We start from the raw sequence: 22,098 nt of genomic DNA, 5'->3' as shown, positions 1-22,098 counted from the left end.
ATTTCCCATTCCACTTTCTGTCTTGAATTATGTTTAGTGGTAAATAAGATTACCTATTTTAAAGTTATTTTACATTAAAAATAGTGCCATACATCGGAGTATGCTTTTTGTAGTCAATCGCTTTTATAGATTGTTATGATTTTACAGTATATAAGATATTATGATAGCTACTTTGAGCAACACAAAGGGCTCTGCCCTTTGAGAGCTTGATATCTCCTTAGAGAGAGATAAGACAGATTCTAATCACGGTAGAACCAGATGTTCTTTTTCTTTCTGTCTGAGAAATACTTACTTTTAAAGGTGGTTCCTTAAAAAAAATCTTATAAACTGTTAAAAAAAATAATGCAAAGGGCATTATGCTGTTTTCTCTAATTTGGTAAGAAAATGTTTATTTGTTGCTGTTTTTTTTTCTTGCTTGAACTATTCCTTTGTAAAATTATTACTGTCTCTGAGACTGAATTTTTAAAAGTTTTACAATCATATATTATTTAAGTCAAGAGCTTCTTTTACTTCAGGTTTGAGTAGCAAAGAAAAAAAGAAGCATAAGCAAATTTATCTAGTGTACTGATTCTTAGCCTTTTTTGATGACTGGATCCTTTCAGCAGTTAGCTGAAGGCTTTGACCCCTTTTCAAAATATTTTTAAATGCATCAAATACAATTTATAGAATTGCAAAAGAAGCAAATACTGAAGTACAATTATCAAAATGTTTTTTAAAAAAAACATTCACAGACCCACTGAAGTCTATTTATTACCCATTGGGAGTCCATGGAGCCCAGGTTAAGAATCCCCACTAATATCTGCCTCAGTACTGCTCAGTGACAGCAAAGCCATAGGTTGGCTTCTGGTGCCAAAGGTGATGCTGAAATATCTTGTAGAAAGTAAGGCAACTGTAGTGGAAATCATGCTAAAACTAAATCTGGATACGCAAGTTCAAATCTAACTTCCAAAAGTTTAAAAGCAATTATCCCAGAGCCTGAGTTTCAGTTTACTTATCTGTCAAATGGGGATAGCACACTACCTATCACACCTGGTTGTGGTAGGGAAAGCAGTTTGCAAATATTAAGGAACAATATAAATGTAAACTGTTAATGATAATATATTGATATCTTACCTAATATTAATTACTAACTGTATGTGCAACTTTGTTGAAAAGACTTCTCAACAAGTGGTGCTATCCACTGGATATGCCCAAGAACCTCATTTTCTTTTATTTGCCAAATAAAAAGATTGGACTAAATCAATTAACAAGCTCTTATTAAAGCACCTACTGTGTGGTGAATACTACACCAGGAACTGAGGATACAAATGCAAAATGAAGTAATCTCTACCCTCAAAGAATTTCTGTTCTGTTGAGCGTGGACAACTTTATACATATAAGTATGGAAAAACATATACAAAGTACATCCAAGGTAATTTTGGAGGGTACATGCTAGCAGCTGAAGGGATCAGGAAAGGCCTCATGTAGAGAGTGGATTAGGCCATGTAAATTGAAATTTGAAGGAAACGAGGAATTCTGAGAGGTAGGGGTAAGATGCATTCTAGGGGGACAGCTTATACAAAGTCAGAAAAATGGAAGATGGAATGTCCTGTGTAAAGAACAGCAGGAAGGCCAGTTTGGTGAGTTAGTGTCTATCAAGGAGCATAACAAATAGTAAGGCGGTCCCTTCCAGCTCTAAATCTGTGATAGTATGATCTCTGTTCTTTGTTTTATGGCACCAGTAAGCATGAATCAAGGAAAGTAGGGGTATGTATTGACCAGTGTACTCCTCCCCGTTGAACCAGGCTTAGAATGTCTGAAATATTGCTGGAAGGGCTGATTCTGAAACTCCATTTGATGATACCACAAATTAAAAGGAATTCAGTTTAGCAGACAGATCACTTAACCTTTCTTGGGTTTCCTCATTTGTAAAATGAAAGAATTGGACTACATAGCATCTGAGGTCCCTTTCAGTTCTACAGCCATGATCCTGTGATCGTATAACCCCTCCTAAATCTCTTCAGGGTAAACAACCCTTGTTCCTTTAACCAACCTTATGGCATGATTGTAAGACCCTTCATTACCCTAGTCACTTGTCAATGTCCTTGCTAAAATACGATGCCTAAAATTAGATACAGTACCCCAGATGTGGTCTGATCAGGGCAAAGTACATCACAACAGATGCTTCCCTCCTTCTGGACACTGTATCTGTCAAAATGCAGCCTAAGATTCCACTGGTTTTTTTGGCTGCATTATTATACGGTGGCGTTGTTTATTGGATAGAGATTAGGATTTGGAATCCCAAACTAAATTCATTTCTTTCACCCTAACTTTTTGCCCTTCCTAACTTCCCTATTACTCTTGAGAGTACCTCTATCTTCCTGGTCACCCAGGCTCACAACCTTGGCATCATCCGTGATTTCTCTTCTCTCTTACCCCTCACCATATCCAGTGAGTTGCCAAGTCCTGCCATGTCTACCTTCATAATATATCTCATATATTCTTCCTTCTTTCTTCTGACTACTTCGGACTGCTACCACCCTAGTGCAAACCTCCTTTACCTCATGCCTGGAATGTCGCAGCAGTTGGTCACTGTCTCTCTCCCCCATTCCCACCTCCACCCCAGACTCTTCCACTCCAATTCATCTTCCACTCAGCTGTCAAACTGATCTGCCTAAAGGGCAAGTCTGATCATGTCACCTTCTTAGTCAATAAATTCCTTATTACCTCCAGAATCAGATATAAAATCCTCTCAGTGCTCAATCCTAGTGTTTTCCCTCTGAGATTACTGTCAGTTTATCCTGTTTGTGTCTTGTTTGTACATAGTTGTTTGTTGCCTCTCTTCCCTCCTGTTAGACTGTGAGCTCCTTGAGAGTAGGGCCCATTTTATTTCTTGTCTTTCTTTATGTTCCCAGTCTTAGCACAGCGCTTTGGCACAGAGTTAATACCAGTTGTCTTGACTTGGCAGACCTAGGTTCAAATATCACCTCTGACACTTGCCAGCTGTGGGATCTTAATTAAGCCACTTAATCTCACTGGTTTCAGTTTCCTCATCAGTAAAAGTGGGAGTTGAAATAGTTGGTCTCTAAGGGTCTTTTCTAGCCTCGGAAATGTGATCCTGTGACTCCTAGTGAGCTTGAAGTCCAGAAAAATCCCCAGATCTTTTACAGATGAACTGCTATCCAGCCATGCCTTCACCATCTTGAATCAACCAGTATTATACTTGTGAAGATAAATTCCTTCAATTTAAGTGTAAGGCTATATGTTTATCTTTATTCATTTACATCTTATTAAATTCTAGTCTGTCAAGATCATTTCTGATCCCGATTCTGTCATCCTGTGTATTCATTTATGGTTATTCAGATTTGGAAGGATACCAGCTATATCTTTATCCTAGCCCCAGATAAAAATGTTAACGAACACAAGGCCAAGGCCAAATCCCAGGGGCACCCTCCTAGAGACCTTCTAAGTTGACATTTAACCATTAATGATTACTCTTTTGGATGCACTACCAGTCCCAAATCTATTTTATTGTACTGTTGATTAGTCCACATCTATAAGATGGTATATGTGCCCTGATTTATGGCAACCTTGGAGGACAGACGAATTTTAGCTTCTCTTAGTAGCCTGGGTAACTGGCAGAATGGTGGTATGGCCAACAGTAATGGAGAAGTTAGAAGGAATGGTTTGGGTAGAAAGATAAATTCAGTTTTGGTCATTTTTAGTGTAAATTATCTATGGGACTTCCAGTTTGAGAAGTCCAAAAAGCATTTGGAAATGCAAGCCTATCGCTCTGGAACCAGTAAGGACTAGATAAAAACATCTGAGAATCATTTACATTGAGACAACTGAACCTATGAGAGCTGATAAGGTCATTAAGTGAGAGAGTACAGAAGAAGAGAAGAGAGCCTAGGATAGAGCCTTGGGATACCTACAGTTATTATGGGCGAGAGGAAGAGACAGCAGAGGAGACTGAGAAGGAATGGTTGGTGTCAGGAAGGTGGGAGGAGAACCAGGAGAGAGAAGTGTTATGAAACCCTAGAGAGGAAAGAGTATCCAGAAGAAAGTTATCGGCAGTGTCAAAGACTGTGTAGAGTTCCAGGACAAGGATCGAGAATAAGCCATCAGATTTGGCATTAAAAAGATTGTTGGTAACTTTGGAGAGAGCAGTTTCAGTAGAATGATGAGGACAAAAGCCAGACTAAAGAAGGTTTAGAATCAAGCAGAAGGAGAGAAAGTGGAGGCAATGAGTATAAATGACTTTCTCAAGGAGTCTACCAGAGAAGGGGAGGAGAAATGTGGATAGATCAAGTGAGGTTTTTTAATGATGGGGGAGACATGGACATATCTGTTGACAACAGGTAAGTAGCAGTTAGGGAGAAATTGAAGATTGGTAAGAGAGTGGGTAATTTTCCAGAGAAGACAGTATAGAATGTGAATTCTATATGGACTGCTTTGCCTTGGCAAGAAGGTCTACTTCTTCCAATGAGAGAGGGGTGAAAGAGGAGATAGTGGGGAAAGTAAGCAAAGGGCTCAATAATATAAAACATAACAAGAATTCTGGGTTGTTTTTTTCCCCCTTACAGTATCCTGGTCATTAATTTGGGGAAAAGCAGAATTCAGATAAATTCTGCTACCTTTTCCTCATGTCTTTTTGGCAGTGGAATCAGGGACCCAAAGGAAAAAAAAATCCTTAAATTATAAAATAATGACACACGTTTCTAAAGGATACAATTAGCATTTTAGAGGTTCACATCCAACAGAAATATAGGTTGCTTGGTAAAGCAGAAAGGTTTTATTTCAAAAGAAATAGAACATTTTGACAGTTTAAGGAGAGATATTCATAGTTACTGGTCATACACACACACTTTTACCCAATGACTTTCCTTACAATAAAAATAAAACCAAAGAACTAGCTTTCTTTATCCAATTTCCTAATGTAAACTTTACTCAGCCATATTTTACCATACATTCAGGCCTCAATACTATTTGGCTTCCTCTCCAAGCTTTGAAAATCCATATTTCTTTGATAGAACACCCTTGGTTAAGTGAAGGTGTCACACTGGCCCTTTAAACAAAGATTTCTGGATCTCACGTTTCACTAAACTAGAGAGGGATGACTGAGGAAAGATATGAGTGTAAAGTGAGGGCATTCAGAAAGGGAAAGACTAGAGGTACTTTGTGTTCAGTGACAGTCATCAACTTTTGTTGAGCACTCATAGCATTTGCTATCTAGAGTAGACGATAATTGATACCATATGAATAGTAAAACTATTAAAATTAATTATTGAAATTAATTGAAACTGAGTAAATTATTGAAAGTTAGAATGAATTAGCAAATTATTTGTAAGATACAATTAGTTTCTCAGAATACCAATTTGGCATGTGGAGAAAATGTGATCACTCTAATATTGTGTAGGTAGTTTGTGATCAAATTTCAGGTATTTTCTCATGTAATTCCCCAATCTTCCAAAGTGAGTTTTCTAAAGCACAGGGCTGGCCTTGTTACTCCCCTGCTCAAAAAACTTTGGTTTTGATATTTGGAATCAAATATGAACTTTTCTATTTGATATTTAAAGCCCTTCTCAACCTGGCTCCAGCCTCCCTTTCCAACCTTATACTGTCCTTCACATTCTCCATAGTCCAGCCAAAGTAGCTTTCTTGCTGTTGCTGCTACATTCCATCCTGTCTTCTACCCCCATGCCTTTGTATAGCTGCTCCCCCACCCCTGTAGCTAGAATGCTCTCTTTCCTTACCTCTGCCTCTCAGAATCCCTTAGTTTACCTCAGAGTTCAGCTCAAGAGCTGTTTTCTACATGAAGCCTTTCTTAATTCCCCCAGCTGCTAGTGCCTCCTCCTAAAAAATTACCATGTGCTTATTGTGTGTACACATATATATGTGTATGTGTGTATATAAACATAGATGTTTGGTCTCCTGATAAATTCTTTGACAACAGGGACTATTTCATTTTTTTTTAGTCTTTTATCCACAGCACCTGGCATTTTTTTTTTAAATCAGATTTGTAATTGTATTGGTATAGGGAACTCCCACTGAGGAAATTGCCTCTACCAATGAAAATCAGCATCTGCTATGCAACTTAGTCTTAGAGAAGTACCCGCCTGGGAGACTGAGAGATGTTAGGTGAGTTGCCCAGGGTCACACAGTCAGTAACTGTCAGAAGCGGCAGTACTTGAAAGTAGGTTTTCCCAATTCTGAGCCTAGATCATTATCCATTATAAAACACTGCTTCTCACCTGTCCCATAGAAGGCATTTAAATAAATGCTTATGGATTTATTGGGGATACACTGGTGGTACAGTGGATAGAGTACCCTGCTTGGAGTCAAGAAGACTCATATTCCTGAGTTCAAATCTGGCTTCAGATACTTACTCGCTATGGAATCCTGGGCAAGTCACTTAATCCTGTTTGCCTCAGTTTCCTCATCTGTAAAATGAGAAGGAAGTGGCAAACCTCTTCAGTATCTTTGCCAAGAAAACTCCTAATAGAGCCATGAAGAGTCGGACATGACTGAAAAATGACTTAACAACAACTGATATTGATGTATTGATTAATAGGATGGGGGCATGGTTAAGAAGCTGAAAATAATTGTCTGCTGTAGATCTGCATAGCCAGAAGCACTGGAGTACTAATCTTGGTGTGGATGATCTCTTACCATTTTTCTTCTCTTCAGTTTGCTCATCTGTAAAATTGAACATGATGCTTAGCTCACTGAAGTGTCAAGATGAGACACTTAGTGAATTAGTTGATATGTCTAACGTGCTATTCAATAAGAAAATTCTATTTAATTATGTTCCTTCATGAGCCATGGAGCTTCATATTGTGGGTCTCTGTAGTAGCTAAATAAATCTTATAGTGAAGATTCAGCTCCCTTTGTTAATGGGTGGCCAATTTTCTAATAATTTAAAAGATTCTAAAATTTAAAATCAGTTTTGGGAGGAGAAATGATGAAGAGAGAAATTGTCTGACTTGTACCCTCAGTGATATGGTATCATTTGTAATACTGAAGAGCTTGTATCTTAATATAAATTTTAAGGTTTTTTGTTTTAGAGGGGATAAAAAATGAAAGCTAGTTCAGTATCCCTGATAAGGGAAAATTTTAACTTGTAGAACATAGCATCATTTTAATTTTATTTGTATTCAGCAATGCTTGTATAGCTGTGTGTCCAAAATTATGTGTCAGTTTAGAGTGCTATCCTAGAGTCTTGGAGATTGATGATGTGACCTTTGTTCCATTTAGGAAAGCTTAGTATATATGTAGAATACTGTCATGGAATTTGAGACATGTCACTGTCCCTGGTCATTGAGAGTTACCCCTGAACTTTGTATTCAGTGCAAGATTCATCATTGCTTTAGCATGCAAATCCAGTCTGTCTCTTAAAGAAAAAAAAAAAACCAACCTAGTTTTTAATTGACAATTTTAAAAGAATCTAAACGGAAAGAAAGTCAGAGGAGAATCACGTGAGAATTATTTGCTTTTTAAACTACTTTAATAAATCAATAGCAGCAGCGTATTGATTCAAATCTCTCCTACATCTGTATGCATATAAGGTTTTTTATGCTCCTGCTTTTTATAATCATAGTAAATGTATATGCTGTTCTTCTAGTTCTGTTTTCTTCCTTTTTGCATAATTTCATATGTCTTTCCATATTTCTTTATATTCCTCAAGCTTGTCATTTTGAATGGTACGGTAATATTCCCTCACACTGCTGTGCCACAGTTTGTTCAGCCACCCAAATCCATTTTCTACCAGGACTATGTAATACCTGTTTACTTCTTCAGCTGCGGGTGGACCACTTGTTTTGCTAGTCTTCAGCGTTGGGAGGCGTGTCAAACACACAGAAGCCGGAGTCATCTTGGCCAGATGGTGTTTGATACAGATGGATGGTTAGTTGTCATGCAGATCTTCTAGTTGGTAACTTGTTGCTGCCATCTGACTCAAAGAATCATTCACACACCCTGGCTGTCAAAAGCATCTTCTCTTCTGTCTGTTTTAGCTGTCATGTCTGTGCTCTGTACAGAAGTGTTGACAAGACATTGCTGTTGTACATTTTCAATTTGGTTTAGGGATTTTTCTGCTTCATGGGGTCTTTGATAGTTGCTGGAGTGTACTTACTCTGGGATTGCATTTTTAAAAAATATGTACTGACAGTGCAACAATTATTTGACCTGAGTAACATTTTCAGGTTTTGTTTTGTTTTTTTTTAATCCATGTACTAGACATACTCATATAAATGACAACCTTTGTTTTCCTACAAATCATTTCTGTTTCATTGTTTCCAAATGTAGCAGAAGAGCTAAATTCTACTGGTAATTTTCCATTTAAGTATATGTTTTTGTGGCCTCTCCTCTCCCAAATTCATGTCATCATCATCTTATTTTTTTTTTCTGAATCTTCCTCTCTCCTCTTAAATCTGTTTTTTTACTAGACAGTATAAGCATCTTGTTTTCTTCTTCAGAATACTTAATCTTATTTATACTTCAGTCCTTATTTCCTCAAAATTAATGTTCATTTACTTATCACCTTGTGACCTCACTGTTTTTTTTCTGGTACCTCATAGTAAATGGACTTTTACTTTTTCCCCAAATTACTTTTGAAAATCTGTTTTATTGGCATTTTTTGTCAATATTCATCTGTTGCTACAAAAATGTAGCAAGAAGAATATTGTTCCAGATTTTATATATGATTATTCAGGCCACCAGAACAAAGTAGTAAAATTCTTCAACTCATAGCACTCACTGATCCCTTTAACATTCCCATTAAAGCATCATTCATTTATATTTACATGTCATGTGCGGCCATTCTGGAGAGTGTTTTGTGTCAAAGGTCAGAAGACTAAAATTATTTGACAAGGACTTAGTTTTCTGCTTGATTATTTCTCTTATTTTGGTAGACTGATGTTGACATAGAGAAGTTTTAACAAGGTATAGCAGATTTAGAGTTGACCAAGATTTGAAAAATTTTGACTCTTGTGCTGGCCATTATTATTAATTGAACTGAGTGATTGCTTAACCAATTATTCGAGCACTGTAAATATTAAGAATTATTCAATGGACAAGCATTTATTGAAGTGGATACTATGTGCCAGAAACTACAAAAAGGTGCTAAGGGTATAGATAGAGAGAACGAAACAGTCCCTACTCTCAAAGAGTGAAAAAGGATAGGACTCAGAGTTGCATAGGTTCCTAGGGAATGAACTAGACTAGTCTCTTATGTTACAAGTTGAGACCCTTGATAGTAGTGAATAGCAGATCCAGAATTTTAATCCAGGTCTTCTTTCTTCAAATTAAACCTTTCCACCTTAATTTAAACCTTATTGGCTACTTTCTTGTCATTGTGCATATTTTTTTATACTTTTAAAAGATAGCTGCTTAGAATTTCAAACTCCTTTAAGAAAGGTTCATTCCATATGGAACCTACTATTCTTTAAGCATAGGAATAGATGTTGAAGATACAAGCTGTTGATTTCCCAGATGGCAGTGTCCCCATATATCCTCAGTGCTTTCATAAAAATTGTTACCATCAGGTTCCTTCCTCTGGTTCACACTCTCACAACTCACACCTGTTCTGAGATCCACTGTGATATGAGTCCAGGTATCATTAGATAGTTTGGCCTTGAGTTTGACTTAGATCGTTTCTTAGGTTTAGACTTGGAGAATACAAGCTGCTGGACAAACCAAATGGTCTCATGAATTTCATTCCAGTATTCACCGGTATGAAAACTGCTTGAATGTTTTTGTGCCCTTTCATGCATTTAGCAAATATTTACTCATTGCCTTCTATGTGTAAGGCACTATGCTAGGCACTTTGAAGAAAATAAAGATGTATGACACTATGTAGGATTAGATTCCTAAAGTAATATGCCTCCAATGTAAAAACTATCAATTCTAACATATATGTATAAATGTAAACATAATCTCAGGCTAGTGGGTCTCTAAGAAAATGAAAGCTTTATTTGGTTTAGAGCTTAATTAGACATTACTTTTACTACATCTCCAAAGATAGAATGGGCAGTAGTCAAAAGTACATATTCATAATGGTAACAATAATCCTTTTGAAGTAAATTTCATCATAGTGTCATAAAAAGGACTGCAACAGCCCATCATTCAGCCAGCTTCCAAGATGCAAGCCAAAAGGTCATTGACAATCCAAGTAACCACTTGAACCCTGTGTGGCTGATTCTCGTCACTATCAGTTTGTTCACTTTCACCATTTTACTTATCTTTAGTTTACAGATAAAGATGTTTTTCTTCTAGAATTATATTATTTTTACCTAATATTGTGTTTTCTTACCACCAGTCAACATTGTTAGATTGGGTTTGCCTATATTACTTTCCCAATTAGATTTTAAGGCATTGTTCCAAATTGGTGGCTCTGATGTAGTATTTTCAAATGTTGGGGTAGGCTTTCAGTACCTACTCTGCCATAAAGCAATAGTTACATGTTGTTCAATTTTCCATTGCCATTAAAAGGCAACAGGATTAATTAAAGTAAAAATCCAGGGTAATATTATGGAAACACCATATGAATAATAAAGTAAATAGAACAACAGAGACTAGCAATGACTTTTATGACTTTCCTGTGAAACTTCAATTCCTTTAGAAAAATAAATCTGTTTAAATCAATTTTTACTTTGTTAAATTGCTTTTTTACAACTCCTCAGTTGTGATTCTTCTATTTTGAAACTTTGCACTGTATTCTTATTCCTTTTGTGCAAAAGCAAATAGATAAGGCCATAAGGGCTTTTGTTAAAATAGTATTTTTTTTCAAATTTAACTTTATATATATTATATATATATTATAGTATTTATTATATTAAAAGACATTATTAGAGAATTTTTAAAAATTATTTCTGTTTGATAGTTCATGACTTTTATATGGAGGGAGATTTATCAATGGAAGACTGATTAGAAGGATATAAATGTATGTACTGTTACTAGAAAGCATGTTGGATTTGGAGTTTTTAAGTTCAAATCCTGGTCCTGCCACTTGCCATCTCTGTAATCTTAGAGAAACACAACTTCTCTGGACTCTCCGTTTCTCATCAACACAATTAAGCGATTGGACTAGATGATCTCAGTGGCCCTTGGTGATGTAAATTGAGGAAAATAGATTTAGAGCTGGATGGGACATTCAGGGTATCCAATCCAAACCTCTTATTTTACAGATTAAGCCCCAGAGAAACAAATGACTTGTCCCAGGTCACACAGATAGCCAAGCAGGTGTGAATGCAGATCCTCTGATTGCCAACTCCAGCCCTATACTCCCTCCCTCATGTCACGCCCCTTCTCTAGGAACTGTCTGCAGAGCTTGGCAATCGATCCACCAGATTTTATCATTTCTGCTGCTCTCTTGGGTTTGGATAGCAATAAGACTACTATAATCCTCTCCTTTTCTCCAGATTACTTTGTATCTAGTTTATATTTAATTTTCTACATACATGTTGTTTTCCCACAAAAGAACAGAAGCTCTGTGAAAACAAAGACTGCTTCATTTTTGCTTCACAGTGCCTAGCACGGTGCCTGGCAAGCCGTACATGCTTGATAAATGCTTGATGAGTGAGTGAAAGAATGAATAAATAAATGAATAATGAATGAATGAATGAATGAACCTACAGCTCTAAATCAAGGATCCTGATTCCATGAAATTGTAGGGGTTTTTGTGGATATTTTTTTGGGGGGGGAGGGCCAGGAGTTTAGCCATAGCAAAAAGTGCTATGGAAGGGAAGGATTACAATCTGATTTGGTGAAGTGTTCCCACACTAATGAAAACAAGGATCCTTGAAGTAAATGAAGGATTTGTATAGATCATTATAACTAAGGAATGAACCTAGGTATTTCCGGATGTTCAATACCAACTTTAAAAGGACCAAGTAACCTTATTTTGAACTCATTATAGCTAAATTTGTATTTGAAACATTCTCATTCCTTTAAATGTGGGTGGCTTGCAATAACAGTCACAGTTATGAGTGATGATTTTAGAGACATACCTCAGAAGCCAAGTGCTCGCTAGATATACTAAATAAATTTCTAGGAAAATAAAAATTAAAGTATGCAGACCATATCCAATTAAAATGATATGAGTGGAGCTAGACTATTATATATGTTTTATTTAGCTGTCAGTAAATATCAGGCTAACTTTTTTTTTATGTCAGACTGAGAACTATGAACAGAGAATACGTGAACAACAGGAGCAGCTGTCACTTCAACAAAGTATTATTGACAAGCTACAATCGCAGTTGCTTCTTGTGAATTCCAGCAGAGGTATGTCAGTGTTAATTGTTTTTATCTTTCTTGAGCTCCTTAGAGGAAAGGAAGGTGGAAGTTGTGATTCTTTCTTGTAGTTTGCTACAAAGTTTTGATATTTTGATGACTGTGATACAAAATCTTCACATTTTTATTATTGACATTTAAAGAAAGAAGGCTTGAAACCCTGATAGATGGCATGAGCTCACTAAAGAGTAGATTTACCTTTGCACTCTCTTAGTACTCTGGAATTTTCAAATGTTTCTATATATAGTTGTGTATGTATACATGTGTGTGTATGTGTACATATATATTTAAATCTGGTATACATATATATCATATTCTCTGTTTCCTTCATATTTTGAAACACTGATCTCTTACCGGTCTAACTGCTTTTCCCAGTCTTCTTTGAATCATCACCCATGTTCCACAGTCTCCCTTCTCTTCCTTCTCTTTACACCTTCTTGATGATCTCATAAGCTCCCGTAGCTTTCACATCTGTATGCAAATAAATCCTAAGTTCGTGTGTATATGTGTGTGTCCATTTGTATATATAATTGTGTGTATGAGTGCACATAGACATACATATGTGTATATGTACATATATACATAAAAACATGAATCTTTGCTACTGCCCTAATTGAAGTGAAGGTAGATGGCTATCCTTAATTTATGTGTATGTATTTAATATAGATTATAATATATAAGCATACATAGTAAAAGATATTAAATATATGTGCATATGTATATGTGTGTACATATATATCTATATGTATAGTTTGGCTTTCAAGTCTTTCACATCTAACTCTAGCTAACATCAGATTTATTTCACTTCGTGCCAAACAGACTGGCCTTCTTGCTGTTCCCCAAACTCAGTATTTCATCTTCAGCCTCTGAGCCTTAGCCTAAGTTGTCCCTCATGCTGGAAATTCACTCCCCATCTATCTTCTCCTTTTCCAATCTTTAATTTCCTTCAAGGCTCAGTTCAGGAGCCACTTACTATGAGGAGTCTTTTCTGATCCCCCTTGTTGTTAGTGCTCTCTCTTATTAAATTATCTAGCCTTTACTTTTGTAGGTGTACATGTAACACCACTCTTCTCTCTCCACTTCCCCCCGAGTATAAGTTTCTTAAGGGCAAAGACTGGATTTCATTTTGTTTTTATATCCCCAGCACAAGGCTTTACATATAGAAGGCCATAAGGCGGTAAACAAATGCTTGTTGGATTGGGTTGATTCTGTACAAACCTGGGTCTTTGAGTGATTAAATTACTGATGTAACTGGGTTTATGAGTGATTAAATCATTTTTAACAACTTCTATAAAAATAAGAATGTTTAACATGTAATTTATTTAATATGTGTTATAAATTTCTTATAATTTTAAAGTATGAATTAATTTTATCTAGTCAGAATTATTTTGATTTTTTGGTTTCTGGATTTCACCCTTTCACACAGTTTTATGCTAACATCTGAGAGGCTGTTTTTGTTTTTCAGATAATGTCCATGGCTATATTCCTATGCTGGAAGAGAGTGAAATAAGGAAAAATGACATACCTCTTAATGTAACTTTTGATCAGCCCCATAACAGAGTGAAATCAGGAATCCCAAGAGAAAAACATTCAAAGGTAGTCTTCTCTGCCTTCATGTGAAATACTAGGTTTATGCCCTAATAGATATCTAAAAAGAGAAATCAAGTTTCAGTCTTCTAGAATGGTTCACTTATAAAAAAAAAACAACAACAACAAAAGAAACCCGTATGCCATGATTTGGAATTTCCTCCAGTCCCCAAATTATTTCAGCAAAAGACGAAAGTCAAGTATAGCTGTTAAGTACAAGTCAGTATATTTTTCCAGATCCTCCACCAAGAATATTAAGTAGAAGGTCTGTGCGTGCATTTTCATCTTATTTGTATGTTCTTATGTAGACTGCATTCTATTTTCTTGAAGCTTTCAAATTAAATTATTATTATTAAGGCTAACATTTCATATCCCCCAACTATTCTCCCCACTATCATTTATCTAGGTTTGTGTGTATTAGAAGCCACATCAGAGAAGATAAAGATGGAGTCAAGATAAGAATGATGTGATTAAATAACAGACAGCAAAATGTTTGCATGCTGCAAATGGTCATTAGGTTATTAAAAAAGTGTTCTAGCTTTTTCCCCCTACAAATGCCTTGACTTTTTTATTTTTAATTTTTTTTTCAGTGAAGTAAATTAGTTCCAGTTGAAGAGAACCCAAACTTAAATACTCCTTCATATTTTCAAGTCCCCCATGTTAAGGTACTATTTACAAAATCACAATCAAATTTTGTTGTTGTTGTTGTTGTTTAGGCAATTGGGGTTAAGTGACTTGCCTAGGGTCACACAGCTAGTAAGTGTCAAGTGCCTGGTCTGAGGCTGGATTTGAACTCAGGTCCTCCTGACTTCAGGGCTGGTGCTCTATTCAGGCGCCACCTAGCTGCCCCCACAATCAATTTTTTAAAGGTGTTATTTTCAATTAGTTGCTAATTACAATTAAAGTATTATCCCATATTCCAGTTTTTCTCTGTGGAGCCAATGGAAAACTTTTTTTTTGAGGGAATGGAAAGATTATATCCATGATTCTACCCATCTAGTTTGAAAGATCTTCTAATTGGACTAATTTGAGGAGAAACTTTTCTTAGGCTTGGCCAGAGGATAAGAAAAAGATTGAACGGATTGAAGGTGATCCAATATAAAGGAATAAGCACCAGTACCATCACTTGAGACATGAATTCTGGGCTACTGCCCTCCTAAATGAAGTGAAAGTAAATGTGCTATTCTTAAATTTTTGCCTAGATCCCATTTTTCTCTTGGTAGAGCCAATGGAAGAATTTGAAGAGGCAACAGAGAACTATGACTAATAATTAACTTATTAGAAAAATCATAGTTTATTTCTATGAATTTATAAGGCCCCTATCACTTAGTACTTTAAACTGTAGAAGCGGAGCATAAAGAGAAAGAAAGGATTAAGGGAAAAATGTCATTTTACATAGCTGAATACTGCGTTTTTTCATTAATTCTGTGATCAAGGCCTTGTACATCAGAGATATTGACATTTAAAGATGGTCCCCAGATTCAAATTTTAATAAACCATGAAAGTTCATAATTTTAAAAACTTAATTCCTGTATTTATTCAATTATTGCTAAATTTGAACCATGAATACAGTTGTCTTGCATTTCTGTGAACTAAGTAAATTATATCCAGAAGTGTTAATTTGAAAATAATTTTATCAGATTAGTGACAAATACTAATTACCTTGAAGAAACCCAATTTGAAGCTTTAAATTTTCTGCACACATCTACAGCTTATTTATATAAGAGAAAATTTAAGATGAAAGAACCCCTTAGTATTCTCACTTTGGGTTTTTTCCCCTAATAAAGCATTCATTGCAAACCACCACCACCACTACTACCCTCTGAGTTTCCATTAATAATTGTGTTTTTCAGTCATGTCCGACTCTTGGTGACTCCATTTGGAGTTTTCTTGGCAAAGATACTAGAGTGATTTGCCATTTTCTTCTGCTCATTTTACAGGTGAGGAACTGTTGGCAAACTAGGTTAAGTGACTTGCACAGTGTTGTACAGCTAGTTAAGTGTCTGAGGCTAGATCTGAATTCAGAAAGAGGAGTCTTCTGGACTCCAGGCCTGGCACTCTATCTTGCCACCTAGCTGCCCTTCCATTAATAATAACTAATAATTAGATGGTACTTTAAGATTTGCAACACACTTTATATGTATGATCTCATTTGATTCTCACAAAAACTCTGTAAGGTAGATGTTGTTATTTTTCCATGTGACAGATGAAGAAATCAAAACCAAGAATAATATTAAGTGTCTTGTTCACAGTCATACAGTTATTAAGTATCGAATTGAATTTGAGTCCTGACTCTAAGCCCAGTGGTCTATCCACTGCACCATCTAGGTGCTGTAAATAAAGTGCTAGGAATTCACTACTAGTAATCATATCTGTGCAAAATGATGAGAAGCAATGTGGTGTAGAGAGAATACTGCCTCTGCACACAGGCCCTGGTTTCCAATCCTGTGTGACCATGGACATCATCTAATTTCTCTGTATCTCAAATTTCATTTGTAAAATGAGAGGGTTGGACTTTATGGCTTCTGAAGTCCCTTCCAGCTCTTACTAAATTATTTTTCATAAAAAAGAATTCAACAACAATGATTCTTTCAGAATGGAATTCATTATGACTGGTTCACACTGACTGTATTATAAAGCCTATGATTGTGCCTATAGAATACACTTTTACAAACTTGTTCCTTGAGTAAATAATAGGGGGAAAATTATATATTGAGACAGAATGCTGTTCCCTACATCAACTAGGTGGTTCAGTTGAGAGAGTGCCGGGTTTGGAGTCAGGAAGACTCGTCTTTCTTTCTTTCTTTTTAGCATTGTAAAGTTCCCATTTTATTTATTTAGGTTATACATGTGTAGTCATGCAAAACATTTCCATAATAGTCATGTTGTGAAAGAAAACATAGACAAAAAAAAGCCCTCAAGAAAAACAAAGTGGAAAAAAAAAGTATGCTTGAATCTGTATCCAGATACTATCAGTTCTTTCTCTGGGGATGGATAACATTTTTCATCCTAAGTCCTTCAGAGTTAAGACATCTTTCTGAGTTTAAATCTGGCTTCAGACACTTACTAGCTATGTGACCCTGGGCAAGTCACTTAACTGTTTGCCTCAGTTCTTCATCTGTAAAATGAGTCAAAGAAGGAAATGGTAAACCACTCCAGTGTCTTTGCCAAGAAAACCCCAAAATGGAGACACAGTTTTTTGGGTTTTTTTTTTTTCTGATGGCAACTAGGTGGCACAGTGCTGGGCCTGGAGTCAGAAGGACCTGAATTCAAATGTGGCCTCAGACAACTACTTCTAGCTGTGTGACCCTGGGCAATTCACATAACCTCTGTTAGCCATAATCTACTAGAGAAGGAAATGACAAACCATTCCAGTATCTTTGCCAAGAAAACCCTATACAGGGTCACGAAGAGTCAAACATGAATGACTGAACAACAGCAAAGCTGTCCCTGTGTTACCTGAATAATTATAAACGTTGTTATTTATTATTAGATAGCAGTAGGCAAAATTCTGTTTCTCTCCTTAGTTGCTGAATCTCTTTGAAGACAATAGAAACTCCTCAGGTAAGGGGAAAAATTTCAGCCAGCTTGAAGTGTCAAGGAGCATTTGAGGAAATGAGAATTTGGCTTAGTACCAAAGTGGAATGTGTTCTTTCAGTGAGGAGCCAAGCTAAATGATCTATGTTATCTTCACTCACTCAACTCGATTTAAAAAAAAAGTTTGTATAATTTTTAGGTTACCCATGCAAACTTTGTGGTTTATTTTTCTTTAAGAGTAAGCATTTAAAAGGATATGTATGCAATGTTGTAGAAATCTTCTATCATATATACTTAAATACTGTTTAATACAGTAGCATAACAATTTTTTCTTTTAACTTTGGCTTCACCATTAATGTCAGCATTCCTACACTCAGAATAAAACTAAGTGAAAGGTAATTATAAGTAGTATATTTCCAAATTAAAGGTATTTTATAAATCATAATTATATGTGGGAGTAGTCAATAAGAAAAGCTTAGGAAAAAATAAAGGTTTCCCAATTCAGCCAACTTTCACAGTCATCTTTACTGATTGGAAAAAGCTATACATGATGTACCAAATAAACCTTGTACAAAATATTAATAGCTCCTTCCCAACCAAACCTTTCATCAGAGTCACTAACAAAAAAGCAAGATCAGTGTAAGTTTCAGATTATCTCTCTTTCCCCTGTATGCTCTGGCGATAATAATGGGAAACTAAATATCCAAAAGACAAAATGGAGAAGGAAATGACCCCATTTGGCTGGATAATCCCTTAACTAGATTATATGACTAGGTGAGAGCTAGACATGCACATAGCATAAAATATTAGATTAACTTTAGAGAGATATCCTTCTATCAGAGAATTGATGTTGACTTAGCAAGTGAAAAGAAATATTTTGAGCCAATGGAAGAATTATATTTGCTCTTTTTGCTTTGTCCTTTTGGCTTATGGGGGCTAGGGAGGGAAAGAAATAGATGAGGACTGAAGTCATCATGGACAGGGATGCTTCGGGTTGGTTGGAGAGGAAATCATAAAAAATAAGAAATGCAAAGAATAAAATGTGTTAAGCAGTGAGAACCCGTTTCAGAAATGTTTGCTTTGGAAGGCCGAGATTTCTACTTCTACCACTGCTTACATCATATGCTGTACTGTGAACAAATACGAAATAAGGGATTCCTTACCTCGCTCTGAAGTCTTCTGAAGGGATGATAAAGGCCTTATTTAATCCAGAACATGTAGCTTTCACTATGTTATTCTAGTTTGGATATACATTTTCCTTATACATTTTCCTTAACTGACCTGGTATTTTAGAAAGTGTTTCTTTGGGAGGAGATGGGATTTGAGGGAGAGGTGGTTTGATAGGCTAGTGAAAAGCCTGGCATGGAAGAATGACTGGTTTACTTTCCATATAGATTAGGATTATTGGATGATAAGGGCCAGAAACTGCCTTGGTAGTCCTAACTTCTGGGAGTTATCTGATCCTAGTTTGTGGAATTTCCTTTCCAAAACTGATCATTGTTTCAGAAATAAGTTCGTAAGGAAGCATCAAATCTGAGAATGTGCACTCATCATCAAAAAAGTGAATGTAGGAACTTAATAAATAGTCATTAATAATGATGAAGTGATCTAGATTGTGTCCCCATACTTCATTTCATCTGGGGGATGCATCTCTTAGATATATTGGCTTCTGTTTGTGATACGGACAAAATTACATCTGCAGTTTTGCAGTCAAGTATTTTGCTTTTAAAATATAAATATGTATATCTAAAATATATATCCAAAACTGCATTGTAGAATTCACTTTTTAAAAAAAAGTAACTTTTTGCCTGTACTGTGAAAATAACTAGTATGATTTCTAAAATAAAATAAGAATTATAATAACAACTCTCTGTCAAAATAAATTCATCCATTTATACTAAACACCAGCTTTTATGCTTTAAGCCTAACCAGAATATTTATGTTCATCTGTACCTTCATGTGCCATTTTTTGAGACCATATGTTTATATAGGATACTCCTAAATATATTTTGTAGCACACCTCATTACTCACTTCCCTAAATTTAGTTGGCTCTTTTGGAATACAATAAACATAACAATAATAATAACAGCTACCATTTTTATAGTGTTTTAAGATTTTCAAAGAGCTGTACAAATATCTCATTTGATCCTCACAACACCCTTAGATAGGTGGATATTTTTATTATCTTCATTTCACAGACAAAGAAACTGATACAGGTAGAAGGGCTTGCTCCGGGTCAAACCACTAGAAAGTATCTGAGGCTGGATTTAAACTTAATCCTTTCTGACTTCATTGTGCCACCTAGCTGACTTACAGATTCATGGCCAGAGTCCCTTTTTAATCCATTTTCTGTTGGCTCCCAAGAGACACATAAATCCCAAGAGCAAAAACACTTATTTAAGACACAAAGCAACGAGGAAACAGATTCAAGTGGTAAACCATTCTCTATACTCATATACAAATGGATGCCGTTTGATACAGCTCCGAGGGAATTACTATTTTGTCCATATTCCTCAGTGAGTTCCCAAGATAGCATGGAAGGAGAAGGACACAGTCACTCAGAACCTACCGTGTAATAATAAACTTAGAGTGCACTGCCTTTTGCCTCTGAAATTTTGGGTTTGTTGATCTGTTGGGTTTCTCCCCGAAGAAGTCTCCTACGGGCAGACGAGAACCACTAAAACTTCTGGCTTTGCCCTGAAGTTATAGGATGCATCTGCAACTCCTCCCGCGTTTCCCTTCTGTTTTTCTCTCAGCTCACGGGCCTAAGTGCCCCTACAGTTCTAGAATCCCTGCTTTTTAAACCTCCTGCCTTGTAGAATATCCCAGCACCACCTGTTGACACTCTGACTATGGCTGGACATACAACTTTCTGAGAGATGCAGTCCATATAATTTCTCCCAGTAAGCAGTGTACTCTTGTCCCCAGGCATTGTGGGAAATGAAGTACAAATCATGCCCACTGTATTCACTCAAGCCAAATATTTAAGAATCAGTAATTTGAGGAATTGTAAAAAAAAAATGATAGTGAATAGAGGAGGCAAAGAGAATAAGGATCATAAGTGTGGGTAAAGCCAATGTAATTTAGCAAAGAGATTATAGAGAAGCTGAAATAAATGATACTAAATAAATACTGAATGAGTTCCACTACCTTTAACGTCATTCACAAACTTTTAATTAGATTAATACAGTTTTATAGTTTTTCATGCATTTTCCTTTTTTTATGATTTGCCTAGAATTTCTTGAATTCCTTCTGTATGTGTTTTGTCTGCTCAAACTTTTTTTATTTGCTTGTACTAAAACCCTAAAAATAGAAAGAATCTGTATGGAAATATATAGTTGAGTTGCTAAAGGAGGAGAGTTAGACAATCTGCAGACATCCATTTTAATAATAGTGGCACTGTCAGTAAGAAACCTAGGAACAAAGCTCACTACTATGACATCCAAAGCTTCAACATCGCATGTGAGATCTGGACCCATTGTTGTGACTTCTGACCTTGCCCAGTGTCTTAGGTTAAATTTGTTGCTCTGATCCCTACAGTTCCCTTCATTCTGTGGTGCATTAGATAGAGTGTTGGTTTTATTTGTGTTTAGGAAAACCAGAGTTCAAATCCTGCTTCAGATACTTGGGACAGACACGAGGCTGCTCACTTCTTTCATCCTCCATTTACTCATATCTAAAATGGGTATGATAATTGTACCTTCTTCCCAGGGTGGTTGTGAGGATCAAATCAGACAATATATGTAAAACATTTTGCAAACCTTAAAATACCATATAAATGTTAGCTATTACTATGTTACAGATCAAACCTAATCCTTCACCCAAATCCTTTCAAATAAGTATCTTTGGGCTTGCAGATAACCTGGTAAATGAATGGCTAGTTTAGTGTAAGAGCCTACAAGCCAAAGTTTCAGCAGACTGGGTGGTAGCGCAAGGCACAAAAAAAATGGTATCTCTTAAAGAAATGGTCTGTCTTAAAACAGGTGTTTATTTTTACCTAACATGCCACATAACCTGCAAGAGTTTAAACTCAGTTGAGGGCAGAGGCTCTGTAATCTAAATTTCATATCTACAAATCTGCAGACAGCAGGTTCTTAATAGATTGAGATGTCTCAAAGGACTCAGTGTAGTTTTGGTAGCTTTAAACTGCATTAAGACTTTTGGGACACCTTGTATTTGAGTGAATGAATAATACCTAGGGCTGACTGTCCCTAGGAATTGACAGAGTTCACAGTTCAGCTCCCCCCACACCCCACTCCTGCCTGCCCCTCACCCCTTTCAAGAAGAATTAAAGAGGCATTTTTGCCAGCAGAGCCTCTAGGCTGTATTCTAATAGGCTTTGTGATTTTGCCAAGTCATTTGACTTCCATAAGCCTCAGTAGTCTCATCTGGTAAATGAAGGGATTGGACTGTTTGAACTCCAAGGTTCACATACACACACATCAGCTGGATTCATTTGAAGAATCTGATATCTAAAAGTTTACTAGTCAGTCGGTCTGTATTTATTGGGTACCAATGATATATCTTATTTGTTAGGTCCTACAGGGGAGATGAGAAGTTTCCATATCCGTAAGACTTAATATATAATCAGTCCTAAAAGAGAAAGATGTGATGCCCAAAGTATTTTAACACATATAGTGAAAACTTTGTTGAGGACTTTCTGTTTACTTTTCAATTAATACCCTCTTATACTTGGAATATTT

The 22,098-nt window shown here is 36.1% G+C and overlaps 1 protein-coding gene across 8 annotated transcripts in view; it reads left to right on the top strand.

Moving 5' to 3' along the window:
- Positions 1–22,098, top strand: part of TANK (TRAF family member associated NFKB activator) — a 77,149-nt gene that overhangs the window by 34,788 nt on the left and 20,263 nt on the right. For 7 of the 8 annotated variants that reach the window (XM_027865840.1, XM_027865841.1, XM_027865838.1 and 4 more), the window contains 2 exons: positions 12,153–12,261; positions 13,736–13,866. The exons of the other annotated variant lie outside the window; for it this stretch is intronic. In XM_027865840.1, coding sequence (XP_027721641.1) covers positions 12,153–12,261; positions 13,736–13,866 — 240 coding nt within the window. The remainder of the gene's footprint in view (positions 1–12,152; positions 12,262–13,735; positions 13,867–22,098) is intronic. 8 annotated transcript variants of the gene reach the window in all.

Source organism: Vombatus ursinus, unplaced genomic scaffold (assembly GCF_900497805.2).
Source record: "Vombatus ursinus unplaced genomic scaffold, bare-nosed wombat genome assembly UNPS02014779.1, whole genome shotgun sequence".
Taxonomy (NCBI): Eukaryota; Metazoa; Chordata; class Mammalia; order Diprotodontia; family Vombatidae; genus Vombatus; species Vombatus ursinus.
Note: the sequence above shows the minus strand (reverse complement) of the source record. Positions and strands in the feature narration are given on the sequence as shown.